This window comes from Zootermopsis nevadensis, unplaced genomic scaffold (genome assembly GCF_977971745.1).
Source record: "Zootermopsis nevadensis isolate Lab colony 2312 unplaced genomic scaffold, Znev_1.0 Znev_ptg000002l, whole genome shotgun sequence".
NCBI lineage: Eukaryota > Metazoa > Arthropoda > Insecta > Blattodea > Termopsidae > Zootermopsis > Zootermopsis nevadensis.
In genome coordinates this window covers 19,898,347-19,919,046 of record NW_028259134.1, presented here as the reverse complement: position 1 = coordinate 19,919,046, position 20,700 = coordinate 19,898,347, and the positions used below count along the sequence as shown (strand labels likewise).

General features: G+C 37.9%; 2 protein-coding genes and 1 long non-coding RNA gene across 5 annotated transcripts in view; 1 reads left to right on the top strand and 2 right to left on the bottom strand.

Moving 5' to 3' along the window:
- Window positions 1-5,467, bottom strand: part of LOC110839380 (cytochrome P450 4C1) — a 16,277-nt gene extending 10,810 nt beyond the window's left edge. The window contains exons 1-2 of one of the 3 annotated variants that reach the window (XM_087355886.1): window positions 5,341-5,467; window positions 1,764-1,949 (exon numbers count right to left, since the gene is read on the bottom strand). In XM_087355886.1, the coding sequence (XP_087212012.1) occupies window positions 1,764-1,935 (172 nt within the window). In that variant the 5' untranslated portion in view covers window positions 1,936-1,949; window positions 5,341-5,467. Of the gene's footprint in view, window positions 1-1,763; window positions 1,950-2,279; window positions 2,425-5,340 lie in introns of those variants that run through there. The other 2 variants (XM_087355884.1, XM_087355881.1) reach the window with 2 other exon arrangements.
- LOC147875107 (uncharacterized) lies at window positions 1,503-8,372 on the top strand. The gene is made up of 2 exons (XR_015537125.1): window positions 1,503-1,739; window positions 2,011-8,372. It is a non-coding gene; the product is annotated as an uncharacterized LOC147875107 (long non-coding RNA).
- Window positions 4,897-20,700, bottom strand: Tsp96F (Tetraspanin 96F). Its single transcript, XM_087355989.1, has 5 exons — window positions 20,507-20,700; window positions 12,557-12,751; window positions 11,602-11,775; window positions 10,871-11,083; window positions 4,897-10,602 (listed from the first exon to the last, which is right to left on the bottom strand). Exons 1-5 carry the CDS (start codon window positions 20,570-20,572, stop codon window positions 10,450-10,452), a joined length of 801 nt encoding a protein of 266 aa, XP_087212115.1. The 5' UTR covers window positions 20,573-20,700; the 3' UTR covers window positions 4,897-10,449.

Here is a 20,700-nt window from a genome sequence, read left to right as displayed (position 1 = left end):
TCCAAAAGTTGGACATCAGCTTCATCTGGCGAGGTTTGTGTCCCATTCGTTTACCCATTTAAACCACTTCAGCTGTTTAAAATACGTATATTATCACCCACCATCTGATTTAAGATTTAACAAATATGTGTTTTGTTCACACACTGAATTTTTTGATTTCATATTTTTCTCGGAACAAACAGTGGTTATTTCTTTTGCATTAACCAACTGATCTCTGTAATGGAGATATGTTCAGTTTTCTTTGAAGTACGAAGTAAGTATTTAGTAATTTGTTATTCAGACGAACTTTGAAGTTCACAAAATTATGGCAACAGCAAAACTAATTACGTACGTGACAGAACAGTAAGAACACATGATCAATTCGAAATATCCACAAAGAACAGCTCAATCTCAGGTCACTTTCTTTTAATCATTTGGCCTATACATTTCATTCAAATCTTAAATAAAATTCGTAACTTAAAATTATACACAGAAAGTGGACCCACGGCCAGTATTTAAAAGTAATGTAGTTTACGTGGTTTGGGAAAGGGAACATACATGTGTCATCTCTGCATTCTCTTTGAGACTTTACAAAAGTCACTTGTGAAATAGTTTAAATAAATTAGATTTACAAAAATATCGGATACTTCCACTTCATCACCTCAGACTGCCCCTGTAGTATTTCTGTTAGATTTGGAATTATATGTGAGAGAATTGAAGATATCAGATTAAACATTGAAAGTCCAACGGTAACTATAGGCCTCAGTATCACCTGTCTTAATATTCAGTAACTATGTATTTTGCGATGAATTATTCGCAGAATAAAAAGCTACCGTTTCCTTAAAGACCATTAACCAATAACGATACTTGTAATGGAAAGACGTGGTGTTCTCCTTGAGACAAGAACTGAATTTTTATGACAATTAAACCGATGAATAAAAATATTATTCATGAATTCCATTGCCACTGACGTAACATTTAAAGTCTTTTTATCAATAAGTTGCATTTGCATGGTTTCTAATTATAGTGCCTGAATACAGTTACTTATAGGATCACTTATGTTATGATTATTATTTTCGAAAAAAGATTAGAAAAAATTAAATAAGAATTAATACATTATCGCTTACGTAACTGGAAAATGACGTCACTACTATCAAAACAATTTTTAAATTATGTTTTTAACCTTCAACACATTTCATAACAAACAATTTCTGCATACCATTTTAGGCTGATAACACTTCCTTTTTACTGTAATATGAAGTTGAAAATCTATATAATTGATTATATTTAATAGTAGCTTCCATTTGTCACTGATGTAACACCGAATGTCACTGACTACGAAGGTTAACATGGTGATGAACCTTCGGGTTCGGTAAGCAATCTAGTTAGTTAGTTAGTTAGTTAGTAGCAATGAATATTTTGGGTGTTTTTGAAGACATCACATTCCCATTTTCGCGGCAACTCTTTTGAAATCAGTCGATGGTTGGGACTATTTCAGGATAGGAGGAACAAAATTATGAAAATGAAATTACTTTTATTGGTCTTTTGTTTTCTATTTTTCAAGATGGCTCCTGATGACCGGTGATGCAACACTAAAAATTTAAAATATTTAAATCTCTACGTTTAAAGTTAAGGAAACAACTAATACACTGCACTAACATAAATTACATTTTTGCTTTCTTTGTCCGCATTTTGCTAGAATTATTGAACATCGGCTCCAAAAGAATAACGTGAGGGCACCATATGTTCACACAAGAAAGGTATGTTGGTAATAATGTACTTACGGTGTGAGGGTAAATTAATAAGTTCCCAGGCATTTCCAAGAATTGGGTAGGTGGGTGGTCCAGGAATTTTGCTCAGCATCTTCTTTATTCGTGATTTCTCAGGATCACGCCGCATCACAAGAAACAGAATAAGCACCAACAGGATGCTTAGCATTGCTGTCATGATGTCCATAATGAATATCCTTACTGTAAAAGCGGAACGACATTTTTTTTCTGGGATGTTTATGACAAACTATTTTTGTTGCAGTGGATATGTGTGTGATAGGCAGAATACATCTTTCGTTACACCATGACAACTGGCTAACGCGTAACTGTAGGGAAGCCTAACTTTGCTGTCTGTCCGTCTAAAATGACGCGGCAGGTAGGAGTCCTACATTCACTTCACGCTTAAACAGAAGAATTCCAACCTGCACTTTCAATGCTTTCGAAAAATTTCTGACGCTTCTGCACGAATCAAATATTTCATGTTACTAAACAACAAGTACGACTAACGTAACAATTAGCAATGTTTCTTACCTCTTACCCTGACAGTGTTTCTTATACCCAGACTTCCTTCCTTGTTGTCGGTCGCATACAAAATCACATATGTATTTAACTTGACAATCCTTGGTTGTGAACAAACTTCGTGAACCACGATAAAAATATATTACAAATCAATTCAAAGTTTAAATTCGTAATAAAATCCAAGCTGAATACACAATGAAATGAAACGTTGGACGTTTCTACTGTGCGTGACCGTTCACCTCGCCGCTCGGGCGCTTACAGGTTATGTTTGAGATAAAACATAAACAATACCCCCACCCTTCCACCTGTTGTCCACGTAGTGGTGACTGTTCCTTCTGTTCTAAAAATCATTAATCTGCCCTTATCACTATTTTGCGCCTTTCGAAAAGACAGCCGTAATCAACAACATTTCAAAATACAGAAGGACAGAGATAGCTGTCTTATGAGTTATAGCTCCGTGAAGTCTGGTATTAGTTTACCGACGTTTCAGAGGAACTTCCTGCCGCCAACCAAAGGGCGATAAGTAAGTGTTCACACAAGGCCATCATCATACTCACCGTCGTGAGAACCTCAAATGCTTCTAAAAGAAGACAGTTACGCTCCAGAAAGAATTTTACTAAGCTTGTGACTGGCAGCTGCAACAATCCTTACAGAAATATTCAATAATCTAGCCTACTTCTGCTAGTCAGATATTGAGACATTCATAGCCACACGGTAATATAAGAAATATAATTATGTTTGGAGTAGGGGAAACACATTAAAAACGTCAGGTTTAAATATAGTATTCAAGTGTCTAATTTGATGTACTGACTGTCATGTATAACAACTATAGTAACATAAATCAAACAGTATATCTTACATAACTTCAGCAGTTGATAAAGGATTTCAAATAACACACTAATGAACTGAAACGAGCTGTTTATCCACCAAAATATCAGTCAAATCAATCCACTACATTGGAGGAGTCACACTTGTCTTGTCAGTTGTTAAGATTTTTATTTAGTGTTCTGTCTGACGACAGGTCCATATGAACAGGATCCTTCCATCCTTTTCTCGGACTGGGACCTGTTCATATACGTTCTTGGCAGATGATCCAGAAGTGGTTTGCCATTGCCTTCTTCTGTGTGTGAATGGGATGCCACGGAGAAACCGGGGAAGCCCCCGGAGGAAAACTCCGTGTTGCCTAGACCACGGCCTTGCCCAACACAAGTTATAAATTCGGGCACCGCCGGGAATCGAACCCGAGACCACAGGATTACAAGGCCAGCGTTCTAACCGCTAGACCACCGTGGCGTTGTTGTTAAGATACCCGCTGATAATAAGGCCCGCCTGAGAAAAATTGTACATACATACGAAAGCAATATAATCAGGAAAAACATGCTTAAAAATATGTCCTTGTGTACTGTTTCAGGAATCGTCTCAGAAAGAATATGTCAATTTCTCACATTTATGAAATCTTATAACAAAGAAACGAATTAATAAGAACGTGTACTTTCTGGAGCCTTAAGCTCCACACTAACGGGACCACGCAGTTCCTAAAGGCTCTACTGGAAATTAACTTTAAGCTGTGCTCGAGAGGTATTGCATTCACGTGGTAAAATAGACAACTATGAGTATTTACAGAAACTGACCTTGACATTATTTCATGCTGAGCGTTAATTACACGCGGGTGCCTTATTAGTATTTGTCAAATTTTTAGTGAAATTGTTTTTTTTTTGTTATTGACATTACGATAATTTGGTGGTCTAGTGAAGTAAAGTGACCAATCAAATACCTAATAATACAGTATTTTTCAACATATGGTACGCGAAGTAAGTAAGAAAATCAAATCAAAAGATTAACATAAATAAGTTTTCTCTGAATGCATTTGGTTAGTGGTACATTTAATATGTTAAATTATAATTAGTGATATGCCAGCGAAAAAGGGTGAGAACCTCTGTTCTAATTGATTACAACACATTTGACATACGCACACGTTTATGACAGTCTGGCCTTCAAATCTCGGCATGTGCTTTGAATAATTTTATAAATCTCAAAATGACGCTCTAAGACAGTGGTTCTCAACCAGCCGTCATGTCGGCTTCCATGGTGGAAAAATAAGCTGTCTCAAATCAGAAAACACGCTTCGTTAAAGTCACATTTGACTGGCCGTTCTCTGTGACCAACTATATACATTCTAATGAAAAACGTCAAATTAGAATTAGGATATTTGCGAATCATACTTACAGAATACACGGGAAACCTTTTTACTAAAAGCAAAGGTAGATGCAATTGTTACATACTTTAAAATAGCTCTCACCTTCTGACACACAGTAAAACAAAATTAAAGAGTTATTTTGATATAGTAAACTGGAAATGCACCAATTCATAAAATTTATGATTTTAACAACATTCACCAGTTCAGTCTATGACAGATTAATGAATAATGAGATGGAAATTATGTGGAAGGAAGTGGTGATGACCTATCAATCCTAGGCATATGCACAGCCAAAGAATTTTTTATCAACAAAAATTATGCAGTAGTTGACAGAACCTTTTTCTAAAGACTTGGTGTGTACTCCTCTATATTGGACAAAATGCAATACAAATAAAAAGGAAAACAACACAAAGCTTGATTAAAATACAAAGATCAATTGAAAGTTAATATTGTATTTTTAAAGTTTTCTTACATACAATGACCAAGTTAGTAACGGTGATTATGTACAACATTGAACAAAACCAGCTGGCAGACCTGGAAGTCAATTCTTTGTCTGCCCCAATTTGATTAATTTATTTAAGAAGAGGAGTCTACTGCTTTGTAGGTTTATAAATTCAACATCAGAGCACAGTGGGTAATTTTCTTTTCAAACAATATAAGTGCAAAATAATCTGAAATAATCTCTGCGGTTACCCACAATCAGCACAACAATATCACCATAGTGCCAAGAACAAATGCAAGGTGCTTTATAAAATAAAGAAAAACATTCCAGATAAATTCTGAAAACTAACAATTGGATTATAAAAATATTAAAATTAATGTCTTCATATATCTAACTATATGAACAATAATGAATGCATAACTCCAATTTCTTACCTTCTGAATTTATAGCTCACAGAAGTAATGGGTTTAAAAGCAGAGAGTATCATTTACTATTGTTAACTGACCAGATATCAAGATGCCCAAAGACCATTATAGCCTTCTCTGTCATGTTGCAGTCTTTCAGAACTACAATGGGACCTCCAAAATAAAAATAAAAATAACTGTGTTTTGTTTCACAATTTCAAGGCTACCAATATTATAAACATAAACTGACCTGTAAAGATGCAATACCCTACTGGATGCATGCATCTCACTTCAGCCAAATATACCACTACACTCTTTGGTAATTTGAATCCTCAGAGCAATATAATTCAGTTTACTGCTCTTTGAGTTTGTCTCACACACAAATGTGAATCAACATGTACATAACGTTCAAAAAGCTTGCCATCACTTAACCTCAATTCACCTACAAACAAATGTTTGAGGAAATGTGTCACTGACAATAAAATGCAAAGAAAATCATCTTATATATAAAAGTTCTTAATTCACTAATTTTAAAATAGAAATACGCATGAGACTGCATTGTTATTGTGCTTTCTCATACCCATAACACAAATGCTGCCGATTCACCAAACACTCGTGATGAAATCTTTATCGAGACAGTGCAACTTGACACAAAATATATTGTACAAGAACATTTTTAAACATATAATGATTTGTTACAGGGATGTCACATTTTTTTAAACATATCACATAAGATGTGAAATTAACAAAACTAAACAAGGCCTTTATAATGATACCAGTCGTGGCTGGCAAGAGATTCCAATTATTATTGCTTGCAGATACACTGTTTGAGCAGTCAACAAAAGTCTTTGTATATATTGGCACATAAAAATTAGTTTTACAGTTGTGTAAACAATGTCTCAATCCAATGGGATAAAATGCCATCACCAGCTTTTCTGATGTGTGTGGGGGGAGGGAAAAAAAAAGTGGAAAATTAAGAACTATGCATTATATAAAAAAAGGAAACATGCCACCTAATAGCACGGACACTACCTATGACCGCATTACGTTTCTAATACTAACAGATTGCTTCCTGCTATTATAATATAACTGGAAAGGAGTGACAGCAGAGCTTGGTTATGCAATATTACAACAAATCCATGACGACATCACAAATAAAAATTGCAAAATTTCTTCAACAGTAATACAGTTGGGCAGTTTTTATGAAACAGTAGTCCGCTATTTTAGCACCATGTTACAGGCTGGGCATGGTTCAGTTTGAGGGTAAACTGCGTGTTGTACCAGGACATACTGATGCTAAAGCATGTGCTCTGTATTGATTCTGTTTGTTCGTCATATATTTTTCACAGCAATGTGCATAATTTAGCCAAAATAATAAGGTTACCTAAATGTTATTTTACAGTTTTATAATATCTGGACCATTTAATCTGTATTGATTTCACACCAAAACTTAGCATAATTTTCTTAAGACAAAGAGGATACAAAATTATGTTCTTGAATCTAAATTAACTGGCGCAGTTTCTTCTTAAAACTCTATTACACTTACGATTTTTACATTCAGAGAAACTTCCTTATGACAACGTATCATGTGAAAATCCTGTGTCCATCACTGAACAATTCCATCAGAATAAGCAATACTTTACCTACAAATAACTTGAAAGTATAATGTCATGTAACTTTTAATTTGTCTTTGTATTCTGATGGCAGGATGTCATCCCATTTGTGTACAGTTAGCTAGTTTCACCTACAGTGAAAAGATAACGTCTTGCCAGATGAAGATGTAGTTATACCCGTACGATAGTTTTGTCATATCCACTATGCAATTATTCTGAAAACTATAAATTATTCTTCTGACTAGATAAATTTCTCAACTTAACACCAAAGTGATTAATAAAAAGAAAGTTTTATACACTGATTTATTTATGGCACCTTGAACTGGATAAGCATAATTTCTGTGACTGGTATCAAAACAAGGACCTGCACATCCATCATACATAAATATGCATGGCTACATTCACTATAGCATCACACCAAATGGTTTATAGTACAATATCAATATAGAAAACTTCTCAATATTACCAGTATACTATCCAAAAATAAACCCGACTATCTTCACATTTCTTGCCAATTTTGGAACTACATGTATGTAATATTACAAATAAGAGGGAGCATTTGCATCAATTCAGTTTGAACATAAAATTATGGTAACATGTACATCAAATTGTAGTACAACAAATAAACCACTTGAGTCAAATGATGGAAAAATAAATCCATAAAATTGGCACTCATTTTCTCTCACAAACATTTTCTTTTCAAATGTACTGAGCTAACAATTGGACCTCTTACTCTTTTGAACACGCTTTGTTAATGTCTCAGTATGAAAGAAGATTACAAAATTTTTTAAAAAGTATACAGAATTGCTACAAAATATTTAGATCTAAGGGATCTGATCCTGAGACCTGCATTGCATTTGAAATGCTGGTACAAGTCATGTAACATTGCATTTCAGCTTATTTTGAACGTGACTGACATCACATCCTGCAATAAAAGTGGAATTTCAAAGCACCATTAAACAGAAATAGTACATTCCCCACTTCGTGAGAACGTTTCAATTTCATATTATGCTCCTCTCGACCCTTGTGCCTCTCTGTGAGCATGCTGAAGTGTGCAGATTAGCAGTTACATAAAAAATGAAGTTCCACTCTTACCCTTTGAAAGTTAATTTCAATCACTAAGGGTGAACAAGACGGCCTAGCCACCCCTGGCCTCGAATACAGAAATTCAACAGCCAGTTTTGACATTTTGACAAACAACAACATAAGAACTACTTGCAGCATTACTACAAAGTTTTATGTACAATAAAGAATCAAGGTTACACAAAAGTCAACCACATTACTAAATGTTTTCTGAGATGTGACAATTAAGTCTCTGCATCTGAACAAATGACACAGCTGGCAATCTGTATCATGCATAGTCATCATACATCCAAAAAGTGCTATCTGTTGAAACACATCCAAGTTTCTCATCAATAAAAAAATAATTTTCTATGGGTTATATTTAATTACAAAACATTCTTCCACGTGTCAACTAAAAATAAAATCATCTGTGTTAAACTAACAAAAGTTTGCTTTGTGAGAAGTCACAATGAAGATGGTTCCTTCTCAGATGTGCCACGTAGTCTGGTCGAAAATTAACTGATTTTTCAGAGGTGTTTACTGCCTCATTATCACGACAATGATTGCCCAGATGCTGGAGACAGTAAACGCCTCCAAAACGTCAGTAAATTTCTACCAGATTTTGTACTGCAAATTCCCAGAAGACAACTGCCTTCATACTCTCGACAGTGACAACCTGAATTCTAACCTAGTTTAATGAGAATTACGATACAAATTTCATGTAAAAAAGTGAATCTTAATAAAATTAAAATCTGTTAACTTCTCGGTTAACTTGTCATAAATGTATTGAAGAGATTAGAGAACAATACCTCAAAGATAAAGAACTAAATCATGACTCAAAGTGGCTAGGTATGAGGGGGAACTCCACTCCTAGCCCATTCTGCCTTCATTCTATGCTCTAGGAAGGGTTCACACATTTCTATGAAATCATTCTGTAAATCATGAGTTTCGATACTAAATTCTAGGTTCTATGAAACCTGTATGTACTCATCTAATGATAAAGGAAATGACTGTGGCAGGAATTAAACTAGTATCAATAAACAAGATTCAACCTGTCCAAACTGAGAATCCTTTTGTGCAATAAAAAAGTGACAGAGATTAGAATAAACTGTCCGAAGCACTTAAAGAAGAGCAAGAATAAGAAGAAGAAAAAAGAAAGAACATGTCGTGGCAAAAAGATATCATACTTTGTAACATCAATATCACAAATAATGTACACGGAGAGTAGCAAACCTGTTTCATCAGTTCATTCATTACTTTGGTATTTCTTCACCAGGTGGCAAAATTTTGTCTTGTTATAAAAGAATGAAAAAGTATCTAGCATAACAACCAGCACATCCATACAATTTTGGAAGACAGAAAAGTTAACATGTAACATAACAAAACAGATAAACCATGCTGTTTATACAAATGCTTATTCTGTCTCCATCACATTTATTTAACTTATCAGCATTTGAAGGGAAAAACATTTTTCCCCCATTCTAAAATTTCAAAGATTCCCCCTATCTTGTATATGCAACCCTCAGCACATTACATTCACAGATCAGACAGAATGTTCACGGGCATTTAATCCTCATACGACGTTTTTAATATGGCTGGATATGGGGGGGGGGGGGGGGGGGGAACCTCTCCTGAAAATCTCCACCAACTGGGCATTTATTTCCCCTCACAAAATGTTAGAAATGTAGGATGTGGTGGTTCCAGAATAAACGTGAACAACACGTTTGACTCATGAAAGTGTGTTGTAATGTGTGAAAGAAATCACATACATGATACTGTTGAGTAATTTTATACACACAAAATGATCCGTATGCTACCAACGCGATCCACTGCCTCGGATATATTTTAGGGGAACACTTTTGTAACCCTGTCAGTAGTAATACAGTAAATATTAAATACTTCTCTGATTGAAAGGGTCACTATGGTTCTCACATTCAGTGCACTCAAAATTTTGATAAAAGGGCTTATAAAACTGAGTGGCCAAATTTAAGGCTCAAATATAATTAAACAAAACAAATTCTCTGTGTTTGTGTCATAATGTTACAGTATTGGACGAGCTGTCTTGGCACACAAACAAATGTGGCTTTTTGAACAGCACAGACTAGCCACACTATCGACACTGGCACCTACAAAAATTGGGTACAAACTGCCACCGGGTTGGTGCACACCATGTCGCTTGCTATACCACACAATAACGTTTCTAAACAGTTAATCTAGTAGAAGTAGTTTTTACAAACATTCTAATATAGCATTTGTACAATTAAGCCACAAGTAGTACACTTTAAACAAATGAAGTTGATCTTGGCTATGCAACCAGCCCGTGAAATGAGTACAGGTTTCAAAACTCACCATGTATTCGGCAAACAACCTGCTTTGGAAATTACTTTTTTTTAACTGGAACCAAATGATGTAGATTAGTATACCAGCCTTGAATTAGGAGGAAATAAAGATTCAGCTTCAGTGTTTAAGCTTTGTACCGATCCATGGTTCGAATTTCGCAGCAAAGGATGAGTGAGAAGATAAGGCCCAAACATTCTATGATGATGATGGCGATCCCAACACCAACCACAATGCTCATGTGCTTCTTCAATGTGTGAATCAATTTATCAATGCAGCCCTGAAGCAAATTAAAAGCAAAAAACAATGAAAGAAGGCAATTCATTTTTTTCTTTGCTTTTACTGTACATGAAGTAAACCATGATTTATCAGAAAACAAATTGTTTAGGAGTTTAAAAAGTGATAATACATATTCATATGTTGGCAACATTAGTAAACCTTAGCTCTTTGATATTATTTCTGATGCAAGGAACAAAGACATAGGATTCACTGTGTTGACTCCTGAATGAGTGGAGCAGAAACGAGCCAACTGAAACACTCGTACTCACCTCTGAGTACACCGCAGTGGACAACTGTGCAGCAATACCGGCCTTCACAGCAGTCTTGCAGAATTCTTCACTGGTTCCCTGCCGACAACAGCTAGTTGGGATGTTATACACCTGCACTACCGAGCTCACAAGCACGTTAAATGCAGTTTTTCCCGCCTTGTTGTACTCGCTGCCAGCCCAGTCTTGTGGTCCAGTGGCACCACAGCAATGTAACTACAGGTCACAAATCAACTTGGTTTGAAAAATCTAACCTTAATCTTAAATAGGTTCACATAATTCTTATAAGACCTCGTTTTAATATAAAATGGTAAAAGGAAGAAAAGAAAGAAGAAACAAACAAAGCAAAAAAAAAAAGATAAGGGAAGGGAAGTAAGACAAGTGCTGGAGATCAAGGTTGTGATGTCCTGCTGGTTGGTAGACTGTAGTATCACACACTCCACAGGCCATCACATATGAATATTAAGCATTAAAGGAATGGCAATTCACAGAGGAAAATCAGACTGATCACAGAAAAACCAATCCCAGTTTTACTTCATCCACAACAAATTTCACTTTGCCTGCCTTGGTGATGAACCAAGTCTCTGCACTGACATCCATCCACCTAAGCCAAGGTGTGGCCACAACTTCAATATATGTCAATTTCCTCATATAATTCCCAATAAGTTAGCAAACTCAAATTCACGTTCTTCCAATAAGAACAACATGGTCATACAAAAGAATTCTTTACATACCCCTTCCTGAATAGCGTCAAATGTTTTTGTGCGTGTGTCCACAACTCCATACTCTTGCTGCACCGTTGATCTGACAGCATCCTTTACATACACCTCTAGCTTATCACTGTTGCTGTAGGCCCAGACGCCAGCCGCAATCTCTGCCACAACGATGATCAGCAGGAAACAGAAGAACTGTAACACAATTATAGCCAGCGACTCGCATCGGCAACGAGATTTTTGCGACACGTTCTTGATAACACTTCAAAATTCTGACCACTGAAAAATGAAAAGTACAAGTCATACACATGCCAACAGCATCAGGCAGGCACGATACTTACTGGTCGCTACAGCCGCCGACAATTTCACGTTCATTTTCTGCAGATAAAAGTATACTGTTGCATAAATAGTAAAGTGAAGGTAAAGTTTTTCCTGCTGTTAAGCAGAACTGAGTGAAGGTAAATCTTCCTCAATTCTTATCCTTTGCATTAGACAGAGGTAACTGGTCAGCTTCATGTCCTGGCCACTCTATTTCTAGGGAAAGGCATCAAGGTTCCACTGGCTATGAGGCTGGCTGGCCGAAGAGCCAGTGTGGATGTAGTACTCGCCTCAACCAGGATTTCAACCTCGGTCATCAAGCGCACAGGATAATCAACAGTATAGGTCATAAAATAATGTTCTTTGTATAGTGTTTCAAGTGTTAGCAATATAAACCATACTGAAAATTAAAATATAAATAATTAACTTAACAGGATCAATGTTTTGTTATGTAGAAATTTTAGTTTTATGAGCTTCTTTTAACTTTGGGAAGCTTGATTTGAACTTCATTTTTAGCAGTGCTTATACGAGACAAAGACAAGCCAAAATGAAATTAGCCAAACAGCAATCACTGTACACTTTTCAGACCAAATTTAATGTAAACACAGTTAGAAAAACAGACAGGCACAACTCTTCCATCATGTATGGCTATACTTACTGACACGAGCATGCACGGTGACTCTCTGTATGCTCCACAGCAACCAAGGAAGCCCACAATAAACATCAGCGCACCAGTAGCCAGAAAGATGTATATCCCTGTGTAGTAGCTGGATTCACCCGATGCCACACTGACATAGAAGGCTGTATCTGTAAGCATCCATACTGACAAGACGATCACTGCTAGGCCTACCAACTGAAAAGAAAGAAAGTCAGGGTGCTACATTAACTAAATTCAGAGTGTGCTTGCTACTTTGCAGTTCAGAATCTTTTGTTTCCTGTCTGCTATCTGAAAATATTAAGATTAAAATATAAACAACTATTATTCTACCTGCTATTTTGTATGGGTGTGGAACATGGTCTCTCACATAAAAGGATTACCACAGTTCAATGGTGTATGTAAGAGAACAGAATGCTTGGGCAAATCTGGGCCTAAGAGGGATGAAGTGACAGGTAACAACGCATGAATATCCGCGTATTAATTTAAAAAATCATTAGGGAGGAGAGACAAACACCTGACATCATGCAGCGGTAATCATTTAGCGCCTTTGATTATCACAAGACGAAAACACACGATATCTAAGTTTTAGGCCAAATTCCGAATCTTTAGACTTCATCTTACAGCTCCTGGGATAGGTTCCTGGTACGAGACAAACTCACTGGCAATCGACCAAATGCATCTACTATCTTGCCGACGGTTATAGAACAGCCTTGCAACGCATTGTTATAGCTTGTCTCAATTGGAAAATCATGTTCCTTTCGGCATTTTAAGGCATGATTACGAAATATTAGTAGGATCTGAGGTTCTCGACACGGTGAGGACGAAGACGACTGTTTTCCGCCATCTTCAACCACATATTCGTGACATCAAAGTCTGTTTCTGCATAAAACAATTTACGCTTTATGTTGCTATGAAGTTGTGTAAACAACTTGAAGGTAAACTGAATGTCGTAAGACCCGAATGTGCAGGGTGCTCGCTGAAAAGGATCTACTCCTCAATAATAGTTTCTTTAAAATTCGTACTTGCATATTCTATATCAAAGAGCAATCTTAATAGTATTCCTAATATATCCTAGGTTTCTTTCCCTTTACGCTTTACAATTGAAATTCTGTACACATGTCCCAAATCCCCCATGGGCGCAACATGTCCTACACAATCACCCATCTTTATATAACCGTCTCCACTCTCCTATTACGTCCTACTTTCGCCGTGTTAGATTGCTGGTTAAACAAATCATACGTTCATACTAATATGGAGATTACAAAAATCGAGTCAATGCAGTTCAATAACAAAGCTGGCTTGGATTTACCCCCAGCCTCCACTTGCGACAAGCAACTCACAGTGCAATGACCAGCCCGTTCATCTACTGAAGAGTGAAAACAGTCGAGAATCGGAGGAGTGAGTCAAGGGCACTAACAAAAAACGTGGAAATTCCCACAAGTACTCATGCATATTGCCAACCACAATGCCAAGAAGAGTGAAAGGCACGGAGGTGAAGTTCAACGCTTTACAATCGAACCTCATGGTCGAGTGAGTAGTTTTCGTGACTTTTCACAATCTTTGCAGGTAAATTCTAAGAGTGCACGAGCCACAGGCCACGAATGCCCCCTTCCACGCCCTTCGACGTAATACAAAACCATTTAAATCATTAGAGATCTCGACAGAGGTGAAATGTCAGCTTTCGGTCGCTTTACCCTCACGGCTGAACCCCAGAATGAGGACTTGCGTTCCTCACGGAATTCGAAATGCGGCCTTCTAGCCTAAAGCTGTCATGGCTGGTGCGTCCAAGTAAAAGTGGCAGCCATTCACGAGACACATCCAAGCCAAACGACTACTGATGCCGTCTCCAAGTACCTATGTTCAATTGCATGAAATTCAGGGTCGTTTTGAAGAGGAAACATTCAGACGTGGTCTCCACAATTATGAGCACAGTTTACAGTCCGTACGATGTACAGACACCGACCCAATTGCAGCGTTTGCTTCCCAGATTCCCCACCCTATCGCGTACAAAATGCCCCACAGTATTGATTTGTTCTCCAGTTTCACGCCCTACATTTCTGGACGACATTAAAGTAGACCTACACAGCTCCCGACATAACTTGATATCGTGCATGTCACCTAGAGATCAGGGGGCGTTGTGGTTTAGCCCCACATATTCTAGACCTCGACACTAGAGGGCGGGAAGTGGCCATCTTCACGCCAAATAGTGCCGAGGTTCATGTGTCAATACAGTTCAGGACATCGTGGGTAGGTCGAAACCAGAACTTGGCCGACTCCCGGACAGAGCTCAGACTAGTTACCTCACAAGCACTTTTGAAGCGGTAGTTCGGTCACCAGACCTTCTCATGGCAACATTCTCTGCTCGGCGCCATGTTATTGGCACTGATATTGAGCCAGCTGAATTCAATTTACAACTTCACGCTATTAAGATCCGTTTTAATATAATCTTCATATCTTCGCATTTGTATCCAGTTTGGCCTCCGTCAGCTTTACAGACCGTAATTCGGTACGAAGTTCTCAAAATGCATGCAGGTGTCCCCAACATCTCACCTTGTTAGTACAAATTACGAAGCTCATTATGACAAATTTACGCTGAAGTTAAGAATGTGTCCCCCCATAACGTGGTGCTTCCTTAAGCAGTAGGGGCAATATTACCTTTACCTACTTCCTGAGGTACAAACAGTCGTCATCGGCATCCTGTTTTCAAACATACTGAATCCGAGATTGTCATTTGTGTCTTCATCGTTCTAACGTTCTACTTTTCCTTTCTTTCCAAAATACCAGTAGCCTAACGTCCAAATGTCGAGATGCCAATGTTCAGTGACTGACTGTAGATCCTTCCATGCACAGGGACAAAAATTGTACGCAGGCAACAGAAGGTCTTTATGAAAATACAGCTTTCCAAAACACACCCAGCAAATTCTTATCACCTGCCTAACACAAATACTGAATTATGTAACAAATCAACTAGTAAACATACTCCTGGATGTGGCTTCCACTATCTCTACATACACGAAGCGAAATTTACATAAAAAGGGAAGTGACTAAGCGCCGATGATAGCTTGTCTGTTTCTGCCCCTCCCTCCTCAAGTGACCGTGGTGTTAGTCCAACTCAGATAGCAATACGCAGAATTTTTCTTTCCTTAAGACGTCTATTTTAAAGGCGCAGAGAATACATTGCGCAGGTCAGACAACATGTTTAACCTCAATAATCATTCACTTGCCGGATTCCGATGAAGTCTGGTACTGGGCGAGGGCCTACATCGTTGGCCGAATTTAATTTTCGTCCGTACCAATCAATACATGAACCTCATACCAAAATCAATCGAAACTTCCTCAAACAAACCAATAAAATTGCTCAGTTAATGATTTTAATTTTTAAGTAAAATTAATCCTTATACGGAATAAGATAAAAATCAGCCAGGAACTCGCTAATCGTATTATAGGAACACGTGCTGTAGGACAGCACAGTGTGACCCCCCCCCCCCCCAACAAAAGAGGGAAACATATCAAAATAATGTTGACAAATTTCATCTCATCCTCCAACAAGCCTTACATCTCAACAACAGAATGTGCCACGGAAGCAGTCCTTCACTAAAAAATCCATGTGCTGACGCATGACATTAGCACTACAGACACGTGGGTGATAATCGGTGACGTAACCAGCATACAGAGTTTCACTGACTACGCTTCCATATAAATCGCTGGCCAGGTGTCGTTTCACGCAAACAAAAGGCTACATAATTCGTTATGAAAGAGTCCTCAAAGGTTTCCACGGCAACGCCACACGACGCGTCCCATAGCAGTTCAGAAATAGCCATTCGGAGTATAAACAGCCTACAATAACGTGTGAGAGTGTCGGCAGTAAGACGCGAGAGAAGTCCCAAATGCCTTCAGAGAGTAACCACCCTCAAGCACACTTCTACAAATCCTGACGTAAAACTGTTCAAACACTATTACGGCCTAACGAACCATCCGGCCTGGTCCTTCATCCAAGGAGTCTTGCCATTTGTCTTCAACAAGTATTTTAAAAATCCTGTCCACTCCGTGTTTCAAACCCAGGACTTCCACTGACCACTTCACCCGTTATTACCGGATAGATTATGTGTTTTACCACGCTGTATCAACAGCATTTGACGGCAGGGACTGTTGCACACATCCATAAATTCAGAGAACTTGGCAAGTGCGATTAAGCAGTCTTCGACAGGCAAAAGATTGTCAAGCGGCTGGGGGGAAGATCACAAATGCTCACAGTAAAAACATAACACAATATCACAAAAGGCCTAGAACCTGCAAGGATTCTTTGAAGACCTAGCAGACGCAATGGGAGGGAAACTGAAATCAGCAGAAAGAGAATCAGCGTGTGGACAGGAATCAACATAATAAAGTTGGCGTCTATGGCAAGAACTTTCTGGTTCTATAAAAGCTGTGAATTTAACAAGACACTGCACTGATGTGTTACATGTATGGGTGGCAGAATGACGCATACACACCGGGAGGACGGCGATATCGCTTTTAAAATTATCGATTCCTGCGACTGGCGACGTGTACAACTTTCCTGTCACATCGCCGGAAGATATCCTTTATCGCTGTGGATGGGGGGGGGGGGGGGTAGTAATCAGCGGTAATAACTATGACAACTAAACGCCAAGTTCGTACATAATATACAACATGAATGTATACAGCGAAGAGTCCTTCACAGACATTTCCACAAACTAGCAAACTGGCTGCTTTGGTACGAACGTACAAGCGATGATATCGTGTATCGCCCGCCTGTTGCCAGTTGTTTCGGTATGAATCACGGTGTCGGTAGGTAGCAGCCTCTGGAGATGAGGCAAGATTCAAACCTGGGGCCTGCCTAATAATAATAAAATTCCGTGGCACTCCGTGAACCGCGTTCAGAGAGGTAACAAGACCCTACAAGACACTCATTCGAGCGTTTACTCCTTTCTTTAACAACCTGCTTCGCCAACACTGTCCTGAATGACCTATATTCAGTGAATACCGGCGACAAGGCTGCCGGAGCGTGAAGATGACTACTCACCTCAATCTACACAGATGGAACTTTACCCAAATGTATAGCTGCGAAACCTTTCCATCTAAATTGCATCACAAAAACTCCAAATATTCATCGAAATACAGACAAAACTACTTCCTTCATGTTTGTTCAACTTTTCTGTCCAGCCGCTTCAGACAGGTTCGGAAGGGGGTAGCAAACAAAACCCCGTCCTAGATTGGTGTACTAATTATCTTGTGTCATTTGAGGTTCTCATGGCGTCGAATATGAAGATGGCTGTCTACTGTAATTTGTAGTACCGTGTTGCATGGTAAATAATGACGTTTCAGAAGAGTTTATTGTCCCCATCACCATTCATCGCCCTGATGATGGGGGGAAAACGCTCCTCAGAAAGGTCGAGCAATATCTATCAGACTGCAAGGCGCTACACACTCGAAGACAGCCATCTTCGTTTCCAACGATCATGTTTGTGCAAACGTCACCGTCATTTCCTTATAAATTCGCACATAGACACCTCATTCTACCGCGTGCCAGATGTTCTACGAATTTTGGCATGGCGCGGAGGCGTACCTCGTTCCTGTGACTCCGCAAAGAGCGGATGTGCACCGAATAGAGAGACACGTAGAGCGAAGAGCTGACTCAGACTTGGGGAAATTCCTTTATGTTCCGTAAGAAAGGAAATGCAGTCACCGTGGTGATTTGCATATTTTTACAGGGCAATTTACGACAAGACTTCTTTTCTTAACACGACGTTCTTCCCCGTGTCATTAACAACGTACTGAAAACTACGTGAAATACCAATTTGTTTCGCCCATCAGATTATATAAAAGTGAAAACAAACTAAAATGAAAGTTTCGGTTTAATCTAGGAATTTCTTTCTTGTATATGCATACCACAAATAACTAACCCATTATGCTCACCCTGTGCCTGTTTCCTCTACAACCTTTCTCTCATTTCAATGTTCATAAAATTAAAACTCAACACGTACTTGATCTGGTCTAAAATACAGCTGTAATGAAACTATGCCTTATAAAACCTCCTTACAGAACTTAATCCATTTTCAGTCAATCCCAGAGATAGAGAGACAAAGCCTCACATCAGGACTGTACTAGCGGCAAGACAAAACCCTGTGCCACTGTTGTCAACCACAATCCCAAATGGACAGTACTAGAACTAAATGTGGGCCAAGGACAACAACTACCACAACACTGCCATTTCTACCTTCCATGGATCAGCAGCAACCGCGAACTTGTGAATATCAATTACAATTGGAAGCAGTGCCTGGCTTATTACACACACTCTGCCCACAGAAAAAGACAGTACAACCTTATATTGAAGGTTCCCATTGCAGTGAAAATCTGAACTGTAAATTTCTGAGTTATGTCTCTATAGTCTTGCAGACTGATATAAACCTTTTTTGGGAAAGAAAAAAACTACAACCTCCAATTTTCAAGGCAGAAATTCAACAGCACATGCTACTTTGGCCAGTAATGTATCACTCAATACTTAGTATCATAATATGGTTGTAAAGGGAAAACATTTACCTTGTTTTTGGGCTTTAAAATTCTGCCTACTAATACTGTCATTGAAAACATTCAGAAATTCCAAAAATAACACTTTCTTAGCTGTGTAAAAAAAAAATATTTCTTAAGCATGCTGCCACAAATGATGGGCTTGAAAAATAAATTTTACAATGGATGAATATTTTAAAGGAAATAAATAATGAACAGAAACTCAAACCTGAAAAAATTTGATAACTCAATGAATTTCATTTGTCAGTTCACGCAATGGCCTAATTATGAAAACATCAATCCTAAAAATAAACTGGGCAATTTCATATATATAATTTTACATGTCCAAAATACCCTATATCTTGGAAACCCCTTTATCCTGGAACATGGACAGGTTCATGCACTTAGCTTCAATGCTTCTCAGGGAAACATTTACAGTTACATATTTTGTTATTTTGAATTTCTAACTGATGAATACCTTCTATCTGGAGGATTAGCTTACGGTTGAGGGTGGAAGACATTGAAACCATCACTGGAATGCAGTTATTCTTTTGTTGAACCCTTCACTAGACTACAGTATTGCAGATACAGTTTTAACTCCATCAGCACTGCGCTTACATTTGAGTTCAAACTGTGTTAACAGAGATGGGATTTTTCTTTTTGCAATGGGGAAGCAAACATTGGTGGAATTAACTTTAGAAAATTTAATTGAGGCTAGGGTATAATGTTCAATGCATGGGAGTAGGTTTCAAAAGATAATAATTCTTGTTGTTGTTATTAATTAATTCAAGTAAGCCTACAGCAGTTAGTGTACGTAAGTAAATAGATTAGTCATTACATCACAATCTGAAAGGATTACTTTTCCTTTCCCTCTATCTTGAACACCTCTGTAAGTTGGACACATTTTCATGAAACCATAAGCGTCCAACTTAGAGAGGATTTCTCTCTCTCTCTCTCTCTCTCTCTCTCTATATATATATATATATATATATATATATATATATATATATATATATATATATGGAAATGGAAATGTTTACATTCAGAAAGGCGTTATATTCTGGCAACAGAACTATGTTAAGAAATAAATCACGATACTGAATCGAATTTCATATACAAACACATTATTATATTTTCAAAATAAGTTTGCCCAACAGTACTACAACCACAAGCGAACTCTAACCCACTCGCTATACTACACGGCAGGGCGTGGACGGTCATCTGCGAACGGAAGCCTAATAAGGCATTAGTGGTTCATTCCTAAAAGTCCCTTCTCAGAAAGAACTTCGGTAATTCAAACAAGGCAGTAACTTCTGAAATAGTATATGGGTATTCTGTTTGCAATTATAAACACTGCTTTATCATACATCTAATAGCATATTTTAGGCAGATGATTATAAAGAATCACAATGCACTACTCACCCAAAATATTAGGTTGATAAGGACAATAAGATGTTTCAAAACTGCGCAACACCCCGAGACACCCATAGCTTACGCTTTAAGCTTCAAATATAACTGATTGCCAGAAGCAGAACTTTATCGTCCACACTGCTCACAACAAATATAAATAAAAAACACTCTTCTGCCACAGACTACTCGTTCTTCAAGTGTGTATG

Coding starts and splice junctions, on each gene's coding strand:
- Tsp96F (XM_087355989.1), bottom strand. CDS start 20,572: ATGGGTGTCTCGGGGTGTTGCGCAGTTTTGAAACATCTTATTGTCCTT. Junction 11,084..11,601: donor TTGACGCTATTCAGGAAGGG/GTATGTAAAGAA, acceptor TGTGACCTGTAG/TTACATTGCTGTGGTGCCAC. Junction 10,603..10,870: donor CCACTGCGGTGTACTCAGAG/GTGAGTACGAGT, acceptor AATTTGCTTCAG/GGCTGCATTGATAAATTGAT.